At 39.6% G+C, this 21,230-nt stretch overlaps 1 protein-coding gene across 1 annotated transcript in view; it reads right to left on the bottom strand.

The window, feature by feature from the left end:
• Positions 1–21,230, bottom strand: part of BTAF1 (B-TFIID TATA-box binding protein associated factor 1) — a 38,234-nt gene that overhangs the window by 1,843 nt on the left and 15,161 nt on the right. Inside the window, exons 10-37 of the mRNA XM_081192203.1 lie at positions 21,135–21,230; positions 20,857–21,033; positions 19,834–19,974; positions 19,581–19,705; positions 19,259–19,379; positions 18,705–18,809; positions 18,279–18,428; positions 17,704–17,846; positions 17,373–17,547; positions 16,676–16,879; positions 15,253–15,679; positions 14,080–14,270; positions 13,023–13,176; positions 12,832–12,941; positions 11,636–11,837; positions 9,757–9,905; positions 7,993–8,145; positions 6,828–6,949; positions 6,564–6,731; positions 6,326–6,403; positions 6,108–6,237; positions 5,874–6,015; positions 5,599–5,729; positions 4,086–4,211; positions 3,449–3,601; positions 1,962–2,173; positions 954–1,113; positions 95–265 (exon numbers count right to left, since the gene is read on the bottom strand). Coding sequence (XP_081048329.1) covers positions 95–265; positions 954–1,113; positions 1,962–2,173; positions 3,449–3,601; positions 4,086–4,211; positions 5,599–5,729; positions 5,874–6,015; positions 6,108–6,237; positions 6,326–6,403; positions 6,564–6,731; positions 6,828–6,949; positions 7,993–8,145; positions 9,757–9,905; positions 11,636–11,837; positions 12,832–12,941; positions 13,023–13,176; positions 14,080–14,270; positions 15,253–15,679; positions 16,676–16,879; positions 17,373–17,547; positions 17,704–17,846; positions 18,279–18,428; positions 18,705–18,809; positions 19,259–19,379; positions 19,581–19,705; positions 19,834–19,974; positions 20,857–21,033; positions 21,135–21,230 — 4,416 coding nt within the window. The remainder of the gene's footprint in view (positions 1–94; positions 266–953; positions 1,114–1,961; positions 2,174–3,448; positions 3,602–4,085; positions 4,212–5,598; positions 5,730–5,873; positions 6,016–6,107; positions 6,238–6,325; positions 6,404–6,563; positions 6,732–6,827; positions 6,950–7,992; positions 8,146–9,756; positions 9,906–11,635; positions 11,838–12,831; positions 12,942–13,022; positions 13,177–14,079; positions 14,271–15,252; positions 15,680–16,675; positions 16,880–17,372; positions 17,548–17,703; positions 17,847–18,278; positions 18,429–18,704; positions 18,810–19,258; positions 19,380–19,580; positions 19,706–19,833; positions 19,975–20,856; positions 21,034–21,134) is intronic.

The raw sequence follows: 21,230 nt of genomic DNA, 5'->3' as shown, positions 1-21,230 counted from the left end.
CGAATCTTACCAAACATTGTTGACTAATCCAAAGCATTACAACTATGGTAGCATTAGCCGCTTGCTTTCAGATCATATGTGAGCTACTCTTTACCTTGTCGAGTGTGAAGAGGTCAAGTAGCTGATCTGTCCCCATGCTTTGCAGACTAGTATTCTCTTGACTAATCACTGTATTTGCAATATTCATTTTGAACTTCTGCAGACCCATTATTTTTTCTTCCAAGGTTCCCCTTGTAATCAGGCGATAAACATTAACGACTCGTTTCTGCAGGAGACAGTTAATATTCGTGAGCGTTCAAGAAACTACCACAGGATAAAAGAAAATGTAGGGGAAGACACTCAATATACACTCAATTACACCATAATAGAAAATAAAGGAAGCAATAGAGGTCTTCATCACTGGAAGCAAATTTTTCACTATACTTTCAATCCAGGTTTTGAACAAGACAAAAATGTTCACAGCATAAGAGAACCCAAGCCTGGCTCAACGGTGGAGAGGAAAGGAAGGAAGCAGACCCCAAAGAGGACCTTTAAAGGAATAAATGGAATAAATTGCAAGAAATTATGGAATACATAAATAGTATTTTTTCCTTCCTAGGATAGTATTTCTTCTTCCTAGGATTTATCTTGGATGTTAATGAGATCCTTCCTCTGATAAATAGCAAATATCTATTTTTGGGTAGGGTGAAAAGTGAAGAAACATTTTTTTCAGGGGGAGGGGGAAGACTGCAGTAAACCAGAACTTTTTGCCTTGAATCTCTTTGCTAGCTAGTCTATGCTAATGCTTTCAGCTCCACATCTCCATTATTTTAGAAAATGGTGGTTATAAACTGAAATCACAAACTCTGAATGATGGGGGCTATTTATGGAATTGGTTTAGGAAGCTTAAACCAATTTTGGATTTATTGAAATGGTTTTAATTGCTCCCAAATCGGCAGCAATTTATGTTTTACCTGTCCAATACGATGTGCTCGGTCCATGGCTTGGAGGTCTTTCATTGGATTCCAGTCATGTTCAACAAATACCACTGTGTCAGCTCCAGTTAAATTAAGGCCCAGTCCACCAACGTGAGTGGTGAGTAAGAGGACATCTATGGAGGGATCATTATTAAACCTGTGAATGAAAAAAGCCAGTTTAGATTTACATGGTTGCACATGCAGAAAAAGCTTGAACCCACAATGGCAGGGCTGAGCAGACAGAGTGCTGGTGGGGTGGAGGGACTGGAGAGAAAGGGAAAGAGACAGGTCAGAAACTGACGCTGGATTGTGTTAAAACTGTAACAACTTTATTGCTTGCACCTTCCAGAGACTTTGGTGTTTCATGGACAGAAACCACGGCTTCACTAGAAACTGCCCATCTGCTGACAGGGCACTTCTAGCCTAACTCTTGAGGTGGGAGGGAGAAGAGGTTAGAAAACCCAGCTTAAGACAAGTCAACGGTATGAGCTACTTCTGAATACCTTCACCAACCTGGGTCTGTAGATAGCGCCATCACCTCTAGATGGGACTGTGGGAGCAGCCAATTTCTACTCATCCCAGTTACAGTCCCTGTCCAGTGACAAAGTGCCAAAATCCATTGTGACTCAAGAGCAATGAGTGCAAAATGTGAGTTCAAACAAAATAGTATGCTAAGAGGAAGGCAAACTCTTGTATGGCTTCCAGTCAGGAACCCAGGCAGAATTTCTGTCCATTAAGTTAACATCTGGTAAGCAAAATGTCGTCTTGCAAAAGTAAGAGGGAAAAATACCCACTGTTGCTGATTAAGTTCACCTTAATGCCATTTTCATGTTTATGCTGGGCACCAAGGATGAGCGTTCCTCTCCTCTGCAGGCCATTGGGGCCATTTGAGTTATGCATTCCAAGCTGACGCAAGTGAACCATAGGATTTCATTTCCTTCAGCAACTGTGGGAGCTCTACATGCAAGAGCTACTCTGTTAGAATATATCTGACACCGGATTTACCTTGACACAATGGAATGCCTCTGACCAGCAGGTATGCTGCCATCCAGTCGCAGGTAAGTAACAGAAGGCAAGTGGGGCTTGAGAAGGTCGTGTTCAACTATATCCAGCATACTCTTGAGTTGACAGAATATAAGGATCCTGTGTTGTGCAACTATGGCTTCTGTGCCGCTTTCTGAGGAGCCTCCGTTTCCCAAGCCACAATCTAGCAGCAGCTTAAAGGCCAAATACAAAAGCATGCCATTAGTCATTGAACTTAGTAGGCATATATTCTTCATTCAAAACGATTACACAGATTTCATCCATTGGGGGAGTCATCGTCGCTCAAACAGGACAGTGCATGCTCTGCAGGCAGAATTCCAATGTTTAATCCCTGGCATTGCCAATTAAGAGACAGGTAGCAGGTGATGGCAAAGAATCTGGACAGCTGCTGCCAGAGAGAAGAAAATACAGGACCAGCCAAATCTAACAATGGATGAGGCGCCTTCCTAGGTGTCATAATTTCAAAACATGAAACAAATCAAGCTGCAAAGAAGTTAAAAATATTTGATTCTTAGACCCTCTGGAGGTGCACATGTACATGCATTAGATCGGCTAGGACACATCAGCTGCAGCACCATTTATTTCTCTTTTTTAAAGTAGTTATGGGTGAAATCTACTTCATACTAATGATCGCGTGCGAGTATTTTGGCATAAGCTTAGAAATGAGACACGAGTGACAAAGCAAGAGGCAAATCTGCTTTTCATAAAAGACGCTGATTCCAGGATTGCAACAAAACAAGAACAGAAATCATGCACATGTGTTCAGGATGATAGAATTTCTATTTCCTTAATGTGTTTTTTTATAAACTGATCTATATTGAACACTTTTATCCTGCCTTGGTCAGAACACACCTGGAGAACTGTGTCCAGCTCTGGGCACCACAATTTAAGGAGGATATTAACAACCAGGAACATGTGCAGAGGAGGGCGACCAAGATGATCAAGGGTCTGGAAACCATCTTATGAGGAATGGGTCGAGGGAACTGGGTATGTCTAGCCTGGTAAAGAGGAGACTGAGAGGAGATATGATAGCCGTCTTCAAATATCTAAAGGGCTGTCACATGGAGCAAGCTTGTTTTCTGCTGCTCCAGAAGCAAGCACCTGACGCCATGGTTTCAAGTAACAATGACTAAACATCAGGAAGAACTTTCTGACAGCAAGAGCTGTTCGACAGTGGAACAAACTCCCACTAGAGGTGGTGGACTCTCCTTCCTCTGAGGGTCTTGAAGCAGAAGTGGGGTGGCCATCTGTCATGTAGGATTTAGTTGAGATTTCTGCATTGAGGGGTTGGACCAGATGACCCTCAGGGTCCCTGCCAACTACAATTCTATGAATTTGATAATTGATACCACAATTTCTTTCCCATCCCTTTGTTACATATAAAAAAGGAATAGGCTTAAGGAGAACACTTTTCCAAAAACTAGATATGCAGCCAGGGTTTTCCTCACCTGTTTTAAAGCAGAGAGTTTAGGTGCATGCTGGATGTCTCGAAGGGAAGAATTCTCAATGGCAAGCTTTTCTGTAATCCTCTTGTGCTCTGGATGATGAGCAGTTAAAACTAATGCTGGATGGTTGCAGAGTTTCCTTAAATACTGCAATGCCTAAGAAAAAAACCCATGAAGGAAGCCATTAAACATGCATAACAACTTAATATATATTCAGATAAGGCACAATATAGTATATTTCTCTTACTCGTCGAAATCTTGCCAAAGATTGGAGGTAGATGCCATACTAACAGCTAACTAATGTTCATTGTTTATTCATAACCAGTTGTGGAGAGCAGAAAAAAATATGATCGGCAAATTTGTCCCTGGAGCAATTACTTTACCCTGTATTTTTAAAAAATAATTTATTTGCTTCCTGTGAATCTAAGAATAGTCCGCACTCTAGAAGTTATAACATATTAATTAATAAATTTTACATTTATGTATCACCAAGCTTAAAATCTATTTTGGAAATTTAGAGGCAGCTCACTGCTTTGGTTCAATATAACTGCAGTGTTTAATCAAACAATCACCAGTTACATAAAAATTACTACTTTTATTGAATGTTTGTAAGGAAGATGTAACAAAATGAAATTTCAACCTGAAACACATGTCCTGTGGCTTTAAGTTTTGGTTTCTCAGTTTCCTCAACCAGTGACACTGCTGAAACAGTTTCTTCCACATCACATTTGGCACGCGACTTGGCAAAATCTTCATAAAGCTGAACCTATTAAGAAAGGAAGAAATTTATGCTTAATAGACTATTGTTCACTTCAAAATTACCTCACAAAGGGGTGTGTTCAACAGTAGCTATCTTTTTAAAGAGGGTGGTACTGTGGTCTAAACCACTGAGCCTCTTGGGCTTGTGGTTCAGAAGGTCGGCGGTTCGAATCCCCAAGACGGGGTGAGCTCCCGTTGCTCTGTCCCAGCTCCTGCCAACATAGGAGTTTGAAAGCATGCCAGTGTAAGAAGATAAATAGGTACTGCGGTAGTGGGAAGGTAAATGGTGTTTCTGTGCGCTCTGGCACTTGTCGTGGTGTTCCGTTGCGCCAGAAGCAGTTTAGTCATGCTGGCCACATGACCTGGAAAGCTCTCTGTGGGGAAGCGCCGGCTCCTTGGCCTGAAGCGAGTTGAATGCCACAACCCCATAGTCGCCTTTGACTGGACTTCACCATCCAGGGTCATTTACCTATTTACCTACTCCTACATTAACCTCAACAATATAGTTGACAGAAAGTAAGCATCCTGTGTTAAGACAGCCATGGTTTCTGTTTCATTTCTTAGGTACTGTTGTTTCCCAAACTATAATCCAGCAACAATTTAAACTACTGAATGCTCAACACACTGCCATTTTCAGGACTAAGCCGCTGCATTTCCTCTTTGCAAGGGAATATACAACCACAACTATCTTATTCTTAACATAAGACCAAAGTCTTATGCTTAGAAAAGGGCACTCTATTCAACTACAGTGGTACCTCTGGTTGAGAACGGGATCCGTTCCGGAGCCCCGTTCGCAACATGAGAAGAAAGCAACCCATGTCTGCGGGTCACGATTCGCTACTTCTGCACATGTGCGTAACGTCATTTTGAGCGTCTGCGCATGCGCGAGCAGTGAAACACAGAAGTAACCTTTTCCAGTACTTCTGGGTCACCGCGGGATGCAACCTGAAAATGCTCAACCTGAAGCAAACATAACATGAGGTATGACTGTATTCATATCCAGAGGGACAGAAGCTTTTACTCCACACCAGAGCAGCATTAACTATCCTCACTGTTGATTCCCTTCCATTTATTATTATTATTATTATTATTATTATTATTATTATTATTATTATTATTATTGACCATACACTACATATAAACTACAGCACAAGACAAAAGCTATTTCAACAGTCCAGAAAAAACAAACGGTTTTGAGTCCAAGAAGTTATGACTAACTGCTCATCAATGAGGATGTTGTTATCTTGGACGCAAGCCCCAGCAATATTTTTCAGGCAGGACACAACGTAATAAAATTCCAATTTGGAACAAGTATAGGATCTGAGAAGATCTACAACAGGCTCGTTTGTTGTTTACTAATATCAGCGGAATGCAAACCAGCGCAAGGAACTTGCCTGTAGAGGACTGAGGATGCAGTAATAGTCTTGAATAATTTTGGGTGGAAGATCCTGTAGCACATCTTCTTTCATCCTTCTCAACAAAAATGGCAGTACTTGCCTGTGCAATGCTTCCATTGCAAGAACACCTGCAAATGCCCACCAAAGGAAGAGCATATGGATCAGCAAAGCCACTAAACAAGAACAGGATTCTTCTGGTGTCTCACCCACAGCAGGATTAGCTTTCCCCAAGAACAACAGTGCTTCATTAAGCAACAGAACTTGCTTCTTACCGGCCTCCTGTTCTCGACCAGAGCTCCGAGCATCTCTACTTGCTAAGATGGGCTTGCTATAGCGAGCTGCAAACTGGCGCTCAGTACCCAAAAATCCCGGCATAAGGAAATCAAACAGTGACCACAATTCTAAGACATTGTTCTGAAAATAGGATAAACAATCATTGTTTTTAATTACGGCAAACTGGGCCAGTTCTCATGCATTTATTTATTTCAAGAGATAGCGGGGATTACCTGAATTGGTGTCCCAGAGAGGATTATCCTATAATTGGCAGTCAACTGTTTTATTGCTTTGGACAGTTTTGTTTTTCCGTTTTTGATGACATGGCCTTCATCAAGTATACAGTAGTTAAATTTAATATTTCTAGGAAAGAAAACACAACTAATCAACTTAAAATAGCTTTGAAACATACAGTATCTTTCAAAATAGCAGGAAGAACTATAGCTTTTACCTGAAAAAATCAATGTCATTTCTCACAACATCATAGGAAGCTACAATTAGGTTGTATCTTTTCACATGGTGCTGCAACCTTAAGAAGATGAAGTATAAAAAGTAGAATTTTAGAGACAGAAACAAAAAATAAACCTGTACACTTATTTTTAGTACTTTCCACATAATCACAACAGAAGGAACTGTCACTACAAAGCAAATCTTAGAGCCAAGCTTCTACAATATATTACAGTACTTACCTAGCCCTCTCTGTGGGAGGGCCAGTATAGTGCAAAGGATTTAGATACTCTTTGGAACAAAATTTGCCCACTTCATCCACCCAATGGCCTGTGAGTGTGGGAGGGCACACCACTAAGGATGGGAGTGGAACACTATCGGCCATCTTAGTTCTTGCATATTCTTGGGCCCTTTGGAGAACAAAACCAAATCACAAGAAATGTTACATCTTCTATACTGCAGATATGTTGATGTAAAAACTGACTAGCTGTGATTGTGCATGCTACCTGAGACAGTGATCTCCTGCAAGAATACAGATGGACTGCAAGGTTTTACCCAAGCCCATATCATCACAGAGGATTCCATGAAGCTTGTATTTGTTGAGAAAAGCCAACCAATTCACACCTTCCTGTGAACAGAAAGGAAGAAGAACATAATTTAGGCTTCTGTTCTTATGCCCCCTAAAAAGGACTCCACAATTATTAACATTTAAAGTACATTCACAGGCAAAAAAACAGACAGCAAGTAGGCTAGATAAAGTGAAAACAAGAAGCAAAATTGAAATACATTAAAATTCTGGTGCAAAAAAAAAAAGTCTTACCACTCATCTAGCAAAAAGAAGAAGAATAAAAAGCATTTTTCTCCCCAGTAACCACACCTCTTTGGGGGAGTATTAATGCTTTTCTTAGAGATTCTGCTAGAAGTAAAAGCTCAGTCCTCTCCTCCCAGCCAGACCTCTGACACTTTAATGTTAACGTTATACCACTTCATGAAACTGCCAGCACTCAGAAGTATGCATTAGAGCCAAGAATTTGATAAATATTTCTAAAACGTCTTAAGTACAAAAAAAACTTAAAGCCACCTAGTACGGTGCTTGCACAGAGGAATTTATTTCCAACTCTGCTCATGTATTTTATGATTAATCTCAGGAATCTTATTAGATACAATTCTTGATCAGTAGAAGCTATACAACTCTACAGTGGTACCTCGGGTTAAGAACTTAATTCGTTACAGAGGTCTGTTCTTAACCTGAAACTGTTCTTAACCTGAAGCACCACTTTAGCTAATGGAGTCTCCTGCTGCCGCCGCACTGCAGCTGTGCAATTTCTGGTCTCATCCTGAAGCAAAGTTCTTAACCCGAGGTACTATTTCTGGGTTAGTGGAGTCTGTAACCTGAAGTGCCTGTAACCTGAAGCATATGTAACCCAAGGTACCACTGTACTTGCATTTTTTTCCAGGTAGGCATTAATTGGATTTTTTTTTTAATGTTCAAGTCTTCATAAAATTATGATTGGAAGCAGTGTTCAGAAGACCAGAAATTATATTAATTTCATATCAGGTTCCAAAATACAAATTGAAATAATAAAAGCTATTCAAACCAATCCACAAGACAAATTTGATAAGGAAATTATGTGTGTCTTGAAATTAAAAAAACTTCCCATAAGAATTTACCTGCTGATATTTTCTTAGTTCTGCTTTAATCGGTACTGGAATTTTATAGTTTTCAAGTTTTTTCCCATCCAATAATTGTTCCAGAAAATGGCGCTCTTTGGCTTTAATTTTGATTAAGTCCTCAGGCATATTTGGTGGGTCTGGAATGCCAGCCTGAAACAAGAAAACATATATTTATATGTACAGTATCTTGCATATTTAATTAAAATAAGAAATAAAGTTCATGATATGCTAAAAGTTAATTTTAATTCATGTTTCAATTCTATCAATACTAATATTCTACAAAAAGCATAATTTGAAAGTGTCATTAACTTGAAGTAACTCAGCTTTCAGACTTTTAACACAGAATGGGAATTAAACATTCAAACAAACTACTGCCTTGCAGTGTAGTTATTTTCTTGAAAATAATGCTGCAGAAGTGTGTTCAGTTCACAATTAAGAAATAGTGATGCTTCCATTACATGATCTACTCAGGAATCGGCAGATAAATAGCAATCAGCAGAACAAACAATTACCATAATAGCCTGAATATAAGCCTTACTTTTTTCCAAATTCCGACCATGAAAAGTTAAATTCGTGACCTTACAAAAATTGGCTTTTAGGATATCCCTGCTGAAACAGACATACGGTAAAATGGAACAGGTGTGAGTGCCTGCAGAATTTTAAGGGAGCGGCTTATATTTGGGTATTGCCTTTTTTTCCTTTTCCCCCTCTGGAACTTTAAAGGTGCGGCTTATATTTGGGTGCGGCTTATATTCGGACCAATATGGTAATTAGTTGAGATTCCTGAATTGCAGGGGATTGGACTAGATGACTCTTGGGGGTCCCTTCTGACTCTATGATTCTATGAATTGGGAGAAAGGTAAGTCTCAATGAAGTGCTGGTGTTCAAATAGAACATCCCCTGAACTCTGCAGATATATAGGTGTTCAAAGCCTCAACAGCTATGTCATCTAACATGCAGGTTCCATTATTTATATAGCACCATCTGCTATATACACAGTATATATACACAGATCTGTTGTGTAAGGTAACCCACACAGTGGTCTGTACAGGATGCTTTAAAGACGAACTTATGTTGCAACCAAACAAGAAGGACAAACTGTACAGAGAAGTGTTTTCCCAAGCAGATTAAACTATGACCAGGCATTGAGAATTAATGTTTTAAGTGGCATTATGACACAGTAAAATCACAAGAGTTAACGGTGATTTACGTGACACAGACACCCACTTTGTCAGTTTCAAGCCTGCCTCCTTTAAACTGACAAAAGGTGAGGGAGGAGAGAGGAGAATGTAAAGGACTCATTTATCTTTTCTACAACACTGACTTCTTTGTATGCTGTTATGTTTCTTGCTATTCCTGAGTGGTTTCTTGATCTTTCAGTGTTAAATTTCACAGTCATAATAGAGATAGTTTCAGTGTTTGCAAATGCACAAAGACAAATTTATCTAAGTCTAGAAAGGTGCTAGGATCAAGAATGAATCGAACATCATATGAAAGAATGCATTTGAAATTCAAGGAGTGAATGCTCAATCCAAGTATTTGTAAAATATAATATTCCAAGCTCTAAAACTTCTGATTTTATTCAGTTGAGAAGATTTCTGACACAAAATGCATTACTTGCTGAATCCCAAAACTTACCTATTTACCTAAATAAGATGCAATACCAAAAGACTGCTACTTTCTATCACTATATGCCAATACGCTTTTTTACAGGGCTCGCTCACTGACTCTCTTCAGTCAAAATGAAAGACTTTGACTTACCTCAAGAGGCATTAATCTAATCAGCGTAGCAAAGCACTGGGTGGCCATGAAACGTACACTGTCTGTTTGATCGCTCATTCTGCCCAGAACTGGAACCACAAGGAGAACTATATAGGGAACAATTCCGACATCTAGCTGTTCCATTACACCTGGATTAATAATTAAGGAGCTTCTCTTTACCAGTTTTGGAGCCATTTCCACAACAATAAATCCGTCTTATCTAAACCCAAAATGCATCTGAACAGCAATTACTGAATCACATATGCATGAATCTTAATTTCTGAGAGCAGTGTTGCCCTTGTGGAATGGGGCTTTCCTGCCTCCCACTTCCTAATGCAACCCCTGTTCCCCCTGAAAATATGTATTTTTGATGCAGCTGGTCCAATTATGAATATTTGTGACCCCTGAAAACTTCTCACTTACATTTTCCATTTTCCCTTCAGATAGTTCTTTTACAGGTCAGATGGTACATTTTAAAAATACTACCTTCCAGCTCAGTGCTAAGAAAATGGCACCAATATAGAATTTTCTATTGCTATAGCATGCTGTGCAGTATTCATCTTAATGGAAAATAACATTGTTTTTTTAAAGGAAACAGGGTGGAACTTTGGGGCATATATAGGGGAGGGAATCCCACTTTTTGCTTTTCAATGGTCAGAGGAAGACTCATGTTGCATAGATGCAGCATGGGATTGGATGCAGGCAGCCCTGCATAAGCTAAAGAAAGCAGACCTGATAAAAGCTGTATTAGGCGCAGCCATGAAGTATCCGCTGGAGTGAATTCCTTCCATATCAATGTGGCGCAGTAATTGCTGTTATCCTTTCCCTCTCATCAGAGGCATTCTTCCTCCTGCTGCCCGCCCCTTCCCGAAACACAACTTGGAATTATCAGGTTCTTCAGGACACAGTGGTACACTCACCATGGCAACCACAGCGAGGACATGTGTGGACTCCTGATGATGCTACTTCTCATAGTGTTAACTGTACATTACTTGAATTCTGGCTTCCATTCAAAGGGCCACATGCAATTTTCAACCTGCACACAAGAACACTTCAAGCTATCCTCACACCACACAACTCATGAAGGTCAAGGGATCTCTGGTGTCTTTCAGCACAGCCTTCACCAAATGCATAAATTGTGGCAGTTAAAAATTTTTTAGATGGAACTGGAATCATATCAAGGCTGGGCAACTATGAGCGTAGGTACATGATCTTCTCAACTACTGAAGCAAGATACTCTCATGACTTTGTGGAACTGAAAGCTTGAGAATATGAGCAACTGGGAGTCATGTACCTGGGTCAAGGTAGAAACAGTCTCTGGTCATTACTATCAAAGTTAGTGGGTTGCAGAATGGTTTCCAGGACACTTTCTCTATACAGTGGTACCTCAGGTTAAGTACTTAATTCGTTCTGGAGGTCCGTACTTAACCTGAAACTGTTCTTAACCTGAAGCACCACTTTAGGTAATGGGGCTTCCTGCTGCTGCCGCGCCACCGGAGCACGATTTCTGTTCTCATCCTGAAGCAAAGTTCTTAACCTGAAACACTATTTCTGGGTTAGCAGAGTCTGTAACCTGAAGCGTATGTAACCTGAGGTACCACTGTACAGGAGTATCCAGTGTCAATATACAGAATTCCAGGCTTTGGACTAGAGCTCAAACAATTATTATGCATTTCCTTAAAAAAATATCTTTCTTCTACCAAGCCTGGAATCAGGTGATCATATATACCATGCTAGTAAGAAGCAAATATTTCTGCTCCAGTTCAATCTTGCAGAAGCACTTGCCCTTTTGAAGAAACTCCCCAGGCTTCACAAAACTTACATTTCAGCACTTAAAGTCATACATGAATACCTCTTCCTTAGAATCAGGAAAGGATACAGGCAAGAGCTTCAATTGCACCCTCTTGCTTGGTACTGTCATCAATTGCTCCCAGCCAAGGAAGAATCTTTTCCAAGAAAATGTGCATGGTTTCCAGGGTGGCCACTTTGCTCATTACACCTACACAGCGAGCAGCCATGTGCCTCACTGCAGTGGTGGGGTGTTGAAGGCACATACAAAGGTAAGGCAAGTGCTGGATCAACTGCAAAAAGAAATCACAGCTGTTTTAAAACATACTGAATGCCAACCGTGAGTATTCTATTTTGCTAAATACTGCAACCTGCATAAACTCAAAAAAGAACTTTATCATAATCACAAACAGGGCATTAGGTGCCTTTAAGCTACTTGGCTCCTAGAACTTCTGCACAAAGAGGGAAATGTGTAATGCTAGTGTATAGTTTTATATTCAGGATGGAATGAAAATCGGAACATATTAGGTGTTCTGCAGCTTAAAATATTTTGGGCTCATTTCCAGAAGGAACAACCATAACTTAACTAAGAAGTTCATTACAAGAGACTGTTTCAGTAAAAAACAGAAAAAGCAAAGTATATGTATCATATCACCTCTTGTAGAGAAATCATATTATCTGTGCAGTAAAGTTTACTATGAAGGATGTTGCATCATTCCTAATAAAATGATGAATGTAAAGAGTTAACTGAACTGAACAAAACGATGTTCCTGCAAGGAACTAGAGGGAACAAGAGTAGCCCAATATGAACATGGAGATCTATGGCATATGTTTAGGATGGTTTCTAGTTTTATGTTCCAAATCAAAGGCATCAAAAAGGGTGTTCTGCTTTAATTGGTAATTTAGCGAACATACTGCCTCATCTTGTTATCTCATAATCACAGACCAATAAGAGTGTAGAAAATTACCTCAGTGGTATTGATGAGTGAGTGGTTGTTGGAGCTGCCGTTGTTTGGAATAGAATAGCAGCAAGGGACTTAGGAAGAGGACTGTAACTACTTGGGGTCTCACTTTGAAAATAACAGAGATTTAAACACAAATATCCTAAACTTACTTCATCCTTTATAACTGCAAGCTACTGTTGCAGAAGCATTTTTCCTAGTTTAGAAAACATGCAAACACCAACCAATTGTATTCTTGAACAGCATCACTTATGTTATCCATTTCCAAACACCTACACTGGCAATTAAAATTGTGTTAGAAATAAATTCAGAACATTTAAATTACCAAAGGGTGAAGCTGAGCATCCATAGAAGCTGCAGTTGTTTCAAAAACCTGTAGAGAGTTCACTAACTCCTGGGCTGGACCATCTCCCTTTTCCAACAGCACTTTTCTGTCTACAAGAAGCAATATCATATTATCAGAAGAGTTTCAGAATTCAACTTTTAGAATACCTATACCTTAAGAAATACACATACCAAAGTTGTCTATGTCAATACTGTTCCTTAAAGAACCGACCATAGTGTCCCAGAGATGTGGCAAACCCACGGCCATTTCACATCCAAAGTGTTTAGCAATAGTGGATAAAGCAAATTCTGCTCCTCTTCTCTGTACAACATAAGGCTTCTGAGCCTAGAATTTGATAAGGTAAAGAGAAGGGTTATGAAGCAAAGTAAAGTTTTTATCCAACCATACAGCCTGCCCAGAATAAATTAGACTGCCCTAGACTACATATCAAGCTGGAAACAGAAAGCAATCACACTTACACAGAGAGAACAAAGTAAGATCAGCAACATTTTGAGGCAAAAATTGCCACTGATATAGGCCTACAAGATATAAATCACTTCTCTCTCAACAGAACCATAACCAGAAGAGACAAACACAATACGAACAAGCATCAGATTAATGTCAAAGGCTGTTGATTGAAAATGCATGTGATCAAGGAACAGGCATAACTGCTAAATCTTCACAACTAGTTGACTATTTCCAAAATCAAATGAGATTCTGAAAATGGTTTTCAAGGCCAGTGTTGCACGTATGTTCATTACTGAATATCTACGTGTGCAAATGGACTATCATTAATCAGAGACAGGTTATCTCAAATAACTGTGCTTTCAAAAAATGAAGCCTATTCAGAGTTACAATGCATTGTGTAATCAACTTATGAACATCTTGTGTGCTAACCAGTGAATAGAAGAAACCAGGAAAATACTCTAGAAAAGCATTGCCAGAAGCATTATTTTTCTGTCCTTTCTTTTTAATCCTCTATGTTTTCTATTTCTCATAAACTGTAGAAACTGATGCTGACACATGCTGTATTTGATCACTCACTACACATATTCTATTGGCTACAGCAGGGTATTTCTTTCAAGCCTGATTTCAGTGGTGGGACGGGACACTGAAAGTGCCAGGGAAGGCCTGTGAGGGTGCATGGGCACCACATTAGCATCTCTTGCTATACAGGGTCATATACACCTGGAGTGGAGCACCACACAACGACATTCGCAAGAATGAAAACGAAAAGTTCACACCCACTTCGTCAAGCTCTGTGGTTACATTTCCACTACTGCTTGTAGGCAGATCTCCAATTTGGGCTTTGGGGGCCTTTGGTGTAGGACCTCGCCTGCTTGTGATGGCAAATGCAGCTTTCTGATGCCTGTACAGTGTGATTATACCTCTATGCTTGGTGACTGTATGATGCATCCCATCTCTTTCAGAATTAGATCCTACAATAAAGAAAGGTGGCAATTAAAACATTTTTTCACACCCAGGGCGCAATTATGCTAATAAAAAACAGTGAGGGGAAACCAGGAACATATGTTTTCCTCTCCAGAGGATTGAGAGGGTGGGGAAGGGAGAGTAGAGGAAAAGACATGAAGGAGAGACTAGAAATACAGTCTGGAAATTCAGTTCTCTGATAAACACTTGAGATGAATTAAAGAAAGGGGCAAGATCAAAACAGAACACTAAAACCATTGTTTTGAAATGCACACCCTTAAAACGAAGTGGCATAATGGGGGGGGGGAGGGTGGACAATGAAATTCAGATGCACATTCTTTCTAGATAGAAATTACATAAATGATATGTCTAGATGTTATTCCTCCCTCCCACCTTGCCTGGAAGAGGGACTTGGATATAGGATCTCCTCTAACACTTTTAAACTTCCAGGGTGAGTGAGTGTTCAGATAAGGACAGCAATTTCTTCTCCACGCAGTGACAGTAAATCAGGGTAGGCTCAAACCCAAGATCCACTTCCTCAATCTCTTCTAGAAGCCCTGACCGGGACTTAATCCATGGATCAAACACTAATGGTATTCCCAAGAAAGAAGTATGTTCAGAAAATGAATGTTTCCCTTCCTATAAGGAAACTTGAAGCACTGCAAGCGTAATACAATAAAGTTGCTGTTCATTAAGAACATTTCTCTCATTAAAAAAATCACAGTGCCAAACACGAGAATGATCAACCAGTGGTCAGTTGGTACCACCAGGTTAAACCATTTTAGGTGTTTCTGTAATATTTTCCTACTCTGAATCCAAAGAAAGCATCATGAGCAGTACCAGGCAAAGATGCTGATTTTATTGCTAGCTGGAAAAACTGCTTTGCCAGTCTGTCAAGGATTATTCAAATGCCCCAAGCTGTTTTGGACAGTCTCTTTGTAGGTTTCTCTTCTACCAAGTTACTCATCCACAGAATAGCACATAGCCTACCTTTTGAATTTTCATGGCTGCTCTGAGGTTGTGCAGGGCATGATGCTAAAGGAGTAAGATGTGAGTCTACACAGAGAGAACTGCAAAGATTTTTTATGATCTTTGAGTTGGGACACGGAGATCTTGTTGTACACTGCTGAAGTAACTTTGCTAGGCACAAAGCGGCATGGTTTTGTACTAGCGTGTTCTCTTCTTTCTTCACAGCCTCCATCAGTGGTTTTATGACAGGGTTTAGTTTTTCTGGAAGTTGTTCAAGATTCACAACAGCACAGGCAGCAAAAGTATGCACTCTCATCTGCAATGTTTGCCATTCCTGGTTTGTTTCTGAAACAGTCATTTGGACTTGTTGTCGTTTGCTTTCTAGCTGCTGCAGAACTTTAGGATTTAGATCAAGAGAGGCTGTAGCTTCATTGAAGACAGTAGTGACCTAAGAAAATGAAAATTAACCCAAAGCAACATTGCTCTATTACAACAGAAAGAAGGACAGCAAAGTTTGCTGGTTTGTTTACACATGGTGCTGGAAGGTGATACATGTTTTCTGCTTGTCCCCCCCCCCCCCGAAACAGGTGATATTGTACACTCTACCTCCAGAAGTAGCCACGGCAGGCAAGAGTACATGTAAGTTCAAAATAAGCCTCCATGGTAAAATCTTAGTAGTTAAGATGCTTGGGCACACCCATTGCAATGCTCAATGCATTCTAGAGAAAACTGGCAGTGGCAAATGTGAGATAGTCCATAATACCCTGGACAAAATTTTGTCCAGATAGATCCATTACTAAACATTGATGCATCATTTCCCCGTGTTTCCAAGTTTCATAAGTATGATGAAAAGGAAGGCCTTGATTATGAGCTGAGCCGTATGTGACCCTCTTAATGAGGGTGTGCCTGTACTTCAATATCCTTCTGCCTGTTCTGTAATCTCAGTATGAGAACAGATCCCTTTTCCTCGCAATTGGAAGTGGCTGCAGCAAATACTTATGAAACGAATTACACATCGATTAACAAAATTAATCAAAGAAAACTAGTGTACTCTTTACAAAACACAGTGTGCACATGTTATTCTCATAAAAATTTAACTGTTGAAACTTTTTTTCCTGGAGTGAGGGGATTAATATGGGTCCCTTCTGTGAAATTAAGATCTGGCCAGCTCTGTTAGTGGTGAAAGAGGCACTGAGGAAGAAGTGCCTTGCTTTGCTTATACGGTCCACATCTACAAGCCAGACACCTCTACAAGATGGAAGGGGATTTCACTCTGAAGACTGGTAATACTTTCCACACTATATTTATTAGTAATATGCATGGGGGGGCAATATCTTTCTGTGTAGCCACAGGTGAATGCTTGTATGCTACCACGGCTGCTCAAGCTCTTTTTTACACTGCTCACCTAAAGATTGGAGGCTAGCCCTTTCATTGAGTCACTCACCAATTCATTCGCTTGATCTATTGTAAACACACTGCAGTTTACTCTGCTGCCCATGTCAATGTTTGCATCAGTGAACGAGGAGATGAGTTGTTTACATTCATTTTGCATTCGGGTGAAGGGAACAGCAATTTCATCATAATACAGATGCTCAGAAAGGACCCCAAGCAAGCGTGACTGGACAGCAGTAGTCACTTCTTTGTTTTCCTGAAAGCAAACACCATGTCGTTCAGCTGTCAAATTAGCTATTTTAAGTGCAAGCAATCTTCATCGTCCTTGAAGAATAATTTGGGTTTGTAATTTTTTTTTATTTTTTTTTACAAAAACAGGCATTTCCTACATATACAACTGCTTATAAGGGGCCAAAGAATTGATGCAACTAGTTCTACATGTCCAATACAGCTGATGGCTTATTTTTAAACTGCTAGTCACCCACCCACTCTACTCCATCTCTGAGAAGCTCTGAATGCAGTTTTCTCACTACGTGCATGCCTCGCAATACATTTTCAGTCACAGTCTATGTGCATCAGGAGTACTGAACACAGCCCTGTCAGCTACATGCTTTCAACATTAAAATTAGCACCTTGCTTATCAGCTCATGACAGCATAAAGAAAATGTAAATCTGCTCCAAAAATATAACTGGAGCTTAATGTTTTAACTTTGAAAAAACATGCATTTTTACTGCAGTACATGTCTTACCTTCTGCAAGGAAGCCCACTCACAGATTACTAATGCAACACTAAACCTCTGCAAAGCAGACTTGGAATTCAAGTGGAAAAGCAATAGCTGGGCTAGTGATTCAGCTGGCTTTATTTCTTGGGAAACAGTATTCACACCTTGATCACAAATACAGCAGCAAAGTGCTCCAAGCAATCTGGAACAACAATCAATTTTATATTAGTTACACTTCAAGTAACACACTGTTCTGCACAATCAAACTTGAATTATGTTATGAATAGCTTGTCTATAAACTCATTGATTTTCCAAAAAACAACAACCGCTGTTTTAAGATTTTCAGTAATAAACTGACTTTGCTGCCATCATCCGGGCTCTCATAACAACATAATCCCTGGTTGCTAGATCTTCGGCGACACTTTCTGCTCCAGCAATATATTCCTGTACTGCTTCTTTAGTCGGGGTTTGACCTTGCCGCACCTTGCCACCTGTCTTTTCCTATGAACAAGATATAAAAAGTTGTTTGCGCAAGCCTCATTTGCTTTCACATGCTACTCTTTTGTTTTTAAATTTGGGCTACAGATATGAGAAAAGCAGCCTTCCATTACAGATACATTTTACACTACAATGTAATACCTTTTCAAGTCAAATAGTATTTAGAAAACAATCCTGACTCTATGTATATAATTTCTAAAAACACGCATTGCGTAGCTTTGTCTTCAATACTACTAACCCTTCTGGTGCAACCCGTGAGCCTTGAATGGTTTCAGGCTCCATGATTCTCAAAGTAAGAGGCAGCCCTTGCCAAAAAGTGCAAGCATTTAGTTAGAAAATGCCTAAGCTTGTGACATGCACAGTTCAGATTACTCCATAGTATAATGCAACAAAATAAGCAAAACACCACCCAAAGGAATACAGGTCTCTTCTGACCTTTGATCTGGCTTTCACTTCTAGCAACATATTTAAATCAATAGGCAAATGTGATGGCTGCATCATTAAGCAGAGCCAGGCTCCCATCCACGGACACGCAGCTGCTACTACATATTGTAGGGAAGCCTTGCTTAGTAATTCAAGCCACACCTAAAAAAAAGGAGAAACAGGATTATAAAAAAACAACAACAACCCTTCATATTCAAACATCTTACATTACCAATTTCTTTAAGACTTTTCTGTGCACATAAAATAAATCCACAGTTTTCACCAACATATTCTAAGGAACAGCATTCCACACTGTATGGTACAAATCAGATTTGACCAATGCTAAAACTGAAAGATAGAACATTACAAGACAGCATCCGCACACAACCAGATTTACAAACAGGGCAAGGTAAATTTAAGTTGCAAAAGGGCACATACCTTATGTATTAGTTCCAGAATTTCTTGATTGCTTTCTAAAATACAGAACTGAAATATATGTCTTAGCATGTCTTGCAAAATGGGAGTAAGCCAGGCTGCAGAACTCTAGAAACAGCAAATAAGAAATTATCAAAGCAGATTATTATAACAAAACAAGCTTATTCTCAAATAAGCATACCAATGGTTGTTTTTTTTTTTTTTAAGGACGATAAAGCAATATAGCTACTGTTTTGGAGAGCAAGCAAAAGTAATTCCTTTCTCGCTTGAGTGTGCTATACACACAGTATATGTGAGTGGTAGAAGTTTACAAATTAGTTCTCATACAGTTGGAGGGACAACTCTCCCCACTCCCGGCAAGCCATACTGGAAAGACAAAAACTCCACATCAATGTATTTTTATCCAATAAAATACTAACCCTTTTGAACCAACTTAAAAAAATAGGAGGAAACTTTTAAAAGCAAGGGAAAATGAGAAGATAAACAAAGAAGTAACTGATAGATTAGAAAGGGTCCACCAATGTCTAGAAGACCACTAGAAAGTAAATAACTCTCACCTGATCCTCTGTAGATAATAGGGTAAACAAAGTTTCTAATGCTGCTTTTCGAACAGATGATATTGTATGGTGTAGGAATGGCCACACACGTGGTACCAGAACTGTGAGCGATTGCTGAATACTGAGGTAAGTGTGGAAGGAAAAAGAAGATCACATTGTAATTCATATTCGTTTGTCTTCATATAAATTTATAAAGCAAAATCAGTGCTGCTGTGTAGGTATGCTGACAAGTAGAATTCATTCTACATATTATTAAGACAAGGTATTTTGAAAACAGTGTATTTTTACATAAAAATTAAAATTGTGAAAAGAATTAAAATACCTGCATTTTCGGACCTGAGAATACGTCAAAAGGGATGAAAGAAGGGTCATAATGCTATTTGTGGAAGCTGTTAGATCGTCTAGTTCCAGGAGTGCATCCCAAAGTACATTAAGAATAAAGGGAACCTAGATTATAGACACAGAGATGAAAAATACATGAGGTGAAGAGGGTTTCATAAAACATGGATTCCTAAGACTTGGTTTTTCCTTCAGAAGGGTAGCAAAACATTTAAGTGTCAGTGTGCTCCACTTACATTCTGTGGCTGAAGATGCACAAGGCTTTCCACAACTGGTACTAAAGATGCTGCAGCAACAGCTCTAACGTCATCATCCAAGTCTTGCAGGCCTTCAGTTATTGCAGGCAATACTTTAGGCAATAAAGTATCAATTAAGTCCTGCAAAAGCAAGAATCCTTAAGCTGAAGATCAACGGTCAAAGCAAATTCTAAGCCTGTAGGCAGGATGACTGTTCCTTTTCAAGCACACATAGGCTATTTTCACTTTAGGTAATTTAGCATCATTCTGCCTAACAGCAGATACAAGTAAGCTGAGTGTCTATCATTCTGAAATGGAGTCACTCAAAATATAAGGTAATAGTTTCAACATACACACAATATTTTCTAGGGACACAGAAGTATGCAAGTCACGAGAACACTAAGAAAACAACAAAACAGAACAGAACAGGGTGACAAATACCTGCAAACTTCCAGGAGCAACAGAATTCTGATAGAAATTTGAGCTCAACAAGGAGAGACCAAGGGGCCAAAGCTCAGGCAGACTGTGTGAGTCTATGAATAATATCTACGGTTGGGACATGGTATGTTAGGGTGACAGCTGGATAAAAAGAAAGAGGGGAGGGAGCATTGGCCTGCTGGAGTTCCTAACATCCTATTAGTAAGTATCCGGGAGATGTGCATGTGGGAAACAATAAAGGAACGTTTTTCTGCCCACCTCTCAAAGTGGGGAACCTTTCTATTTCTGTCTTAAGGGGTGAAGTATACACCAACACTACGCTGCAAGTTCTATTATTATTATTATTATTATTATTATTATTATTAACAATGAAGGAAGCATTACCTAGTCTTATCATCAAAGAACACATTTCTAAGCCAAAACTCCATCCTCCTGGTGGGTACTGATCAGGGCAGGAAAGGCCCACAAAACCGCTCAGTAGAGATATTCACATACACATTGCACATGTTGGCACAATGCCACTTTATACAGCAGCCAAGACTTTGAAATCAAACAATAGCACCTTGAAGATTTAAAACCAATTACCTGACGCACTGCCAAAGCATACTTTATCCCCAGCAGGCCACCATGTCTCACTTCCCACTGCTCCTGTGCCAGTAATTTTAGCAAGATAGCCACAGTTTTATGAACTCCAGTCTCGTTCATGTACTTCAGCACTACGCCCAAAGTCTGAGCACAAGTCTCTCGTACTGGTGCCACAACCTAAGGTTTAAAGGGAAATAAACACACCCAGCGTAATAAAACAAAGGCATCAGAAAATTGAGGCCCATATGCAAAGTAAGGTGTCAAAGTTTGATACTTACTTCATCTGAAACAAAATCACCAAATCTGTCTAATGCAAACACACAAAGAAGCCTGATAGCCAAGTCTTCCAGCCAGTCTTGGTGTTGTTGAGTCAT

The sequence above is a fragment of the Podarcis bocagei genome, assembly GCF_964188305.1.
Source record: "Podarcis bocagei genome assembly, chromosome: 4".
NCBI lineage: Eukaryota > Metazoa > Chordata > Lepidosauria > Squamata > Lacertidae > Podarcis > Podarcis bocagei.
Note: the sequence above shows the minus strand (reverse complement) of the source record. Positions and strands in the feature narration are given on the sequence as shown.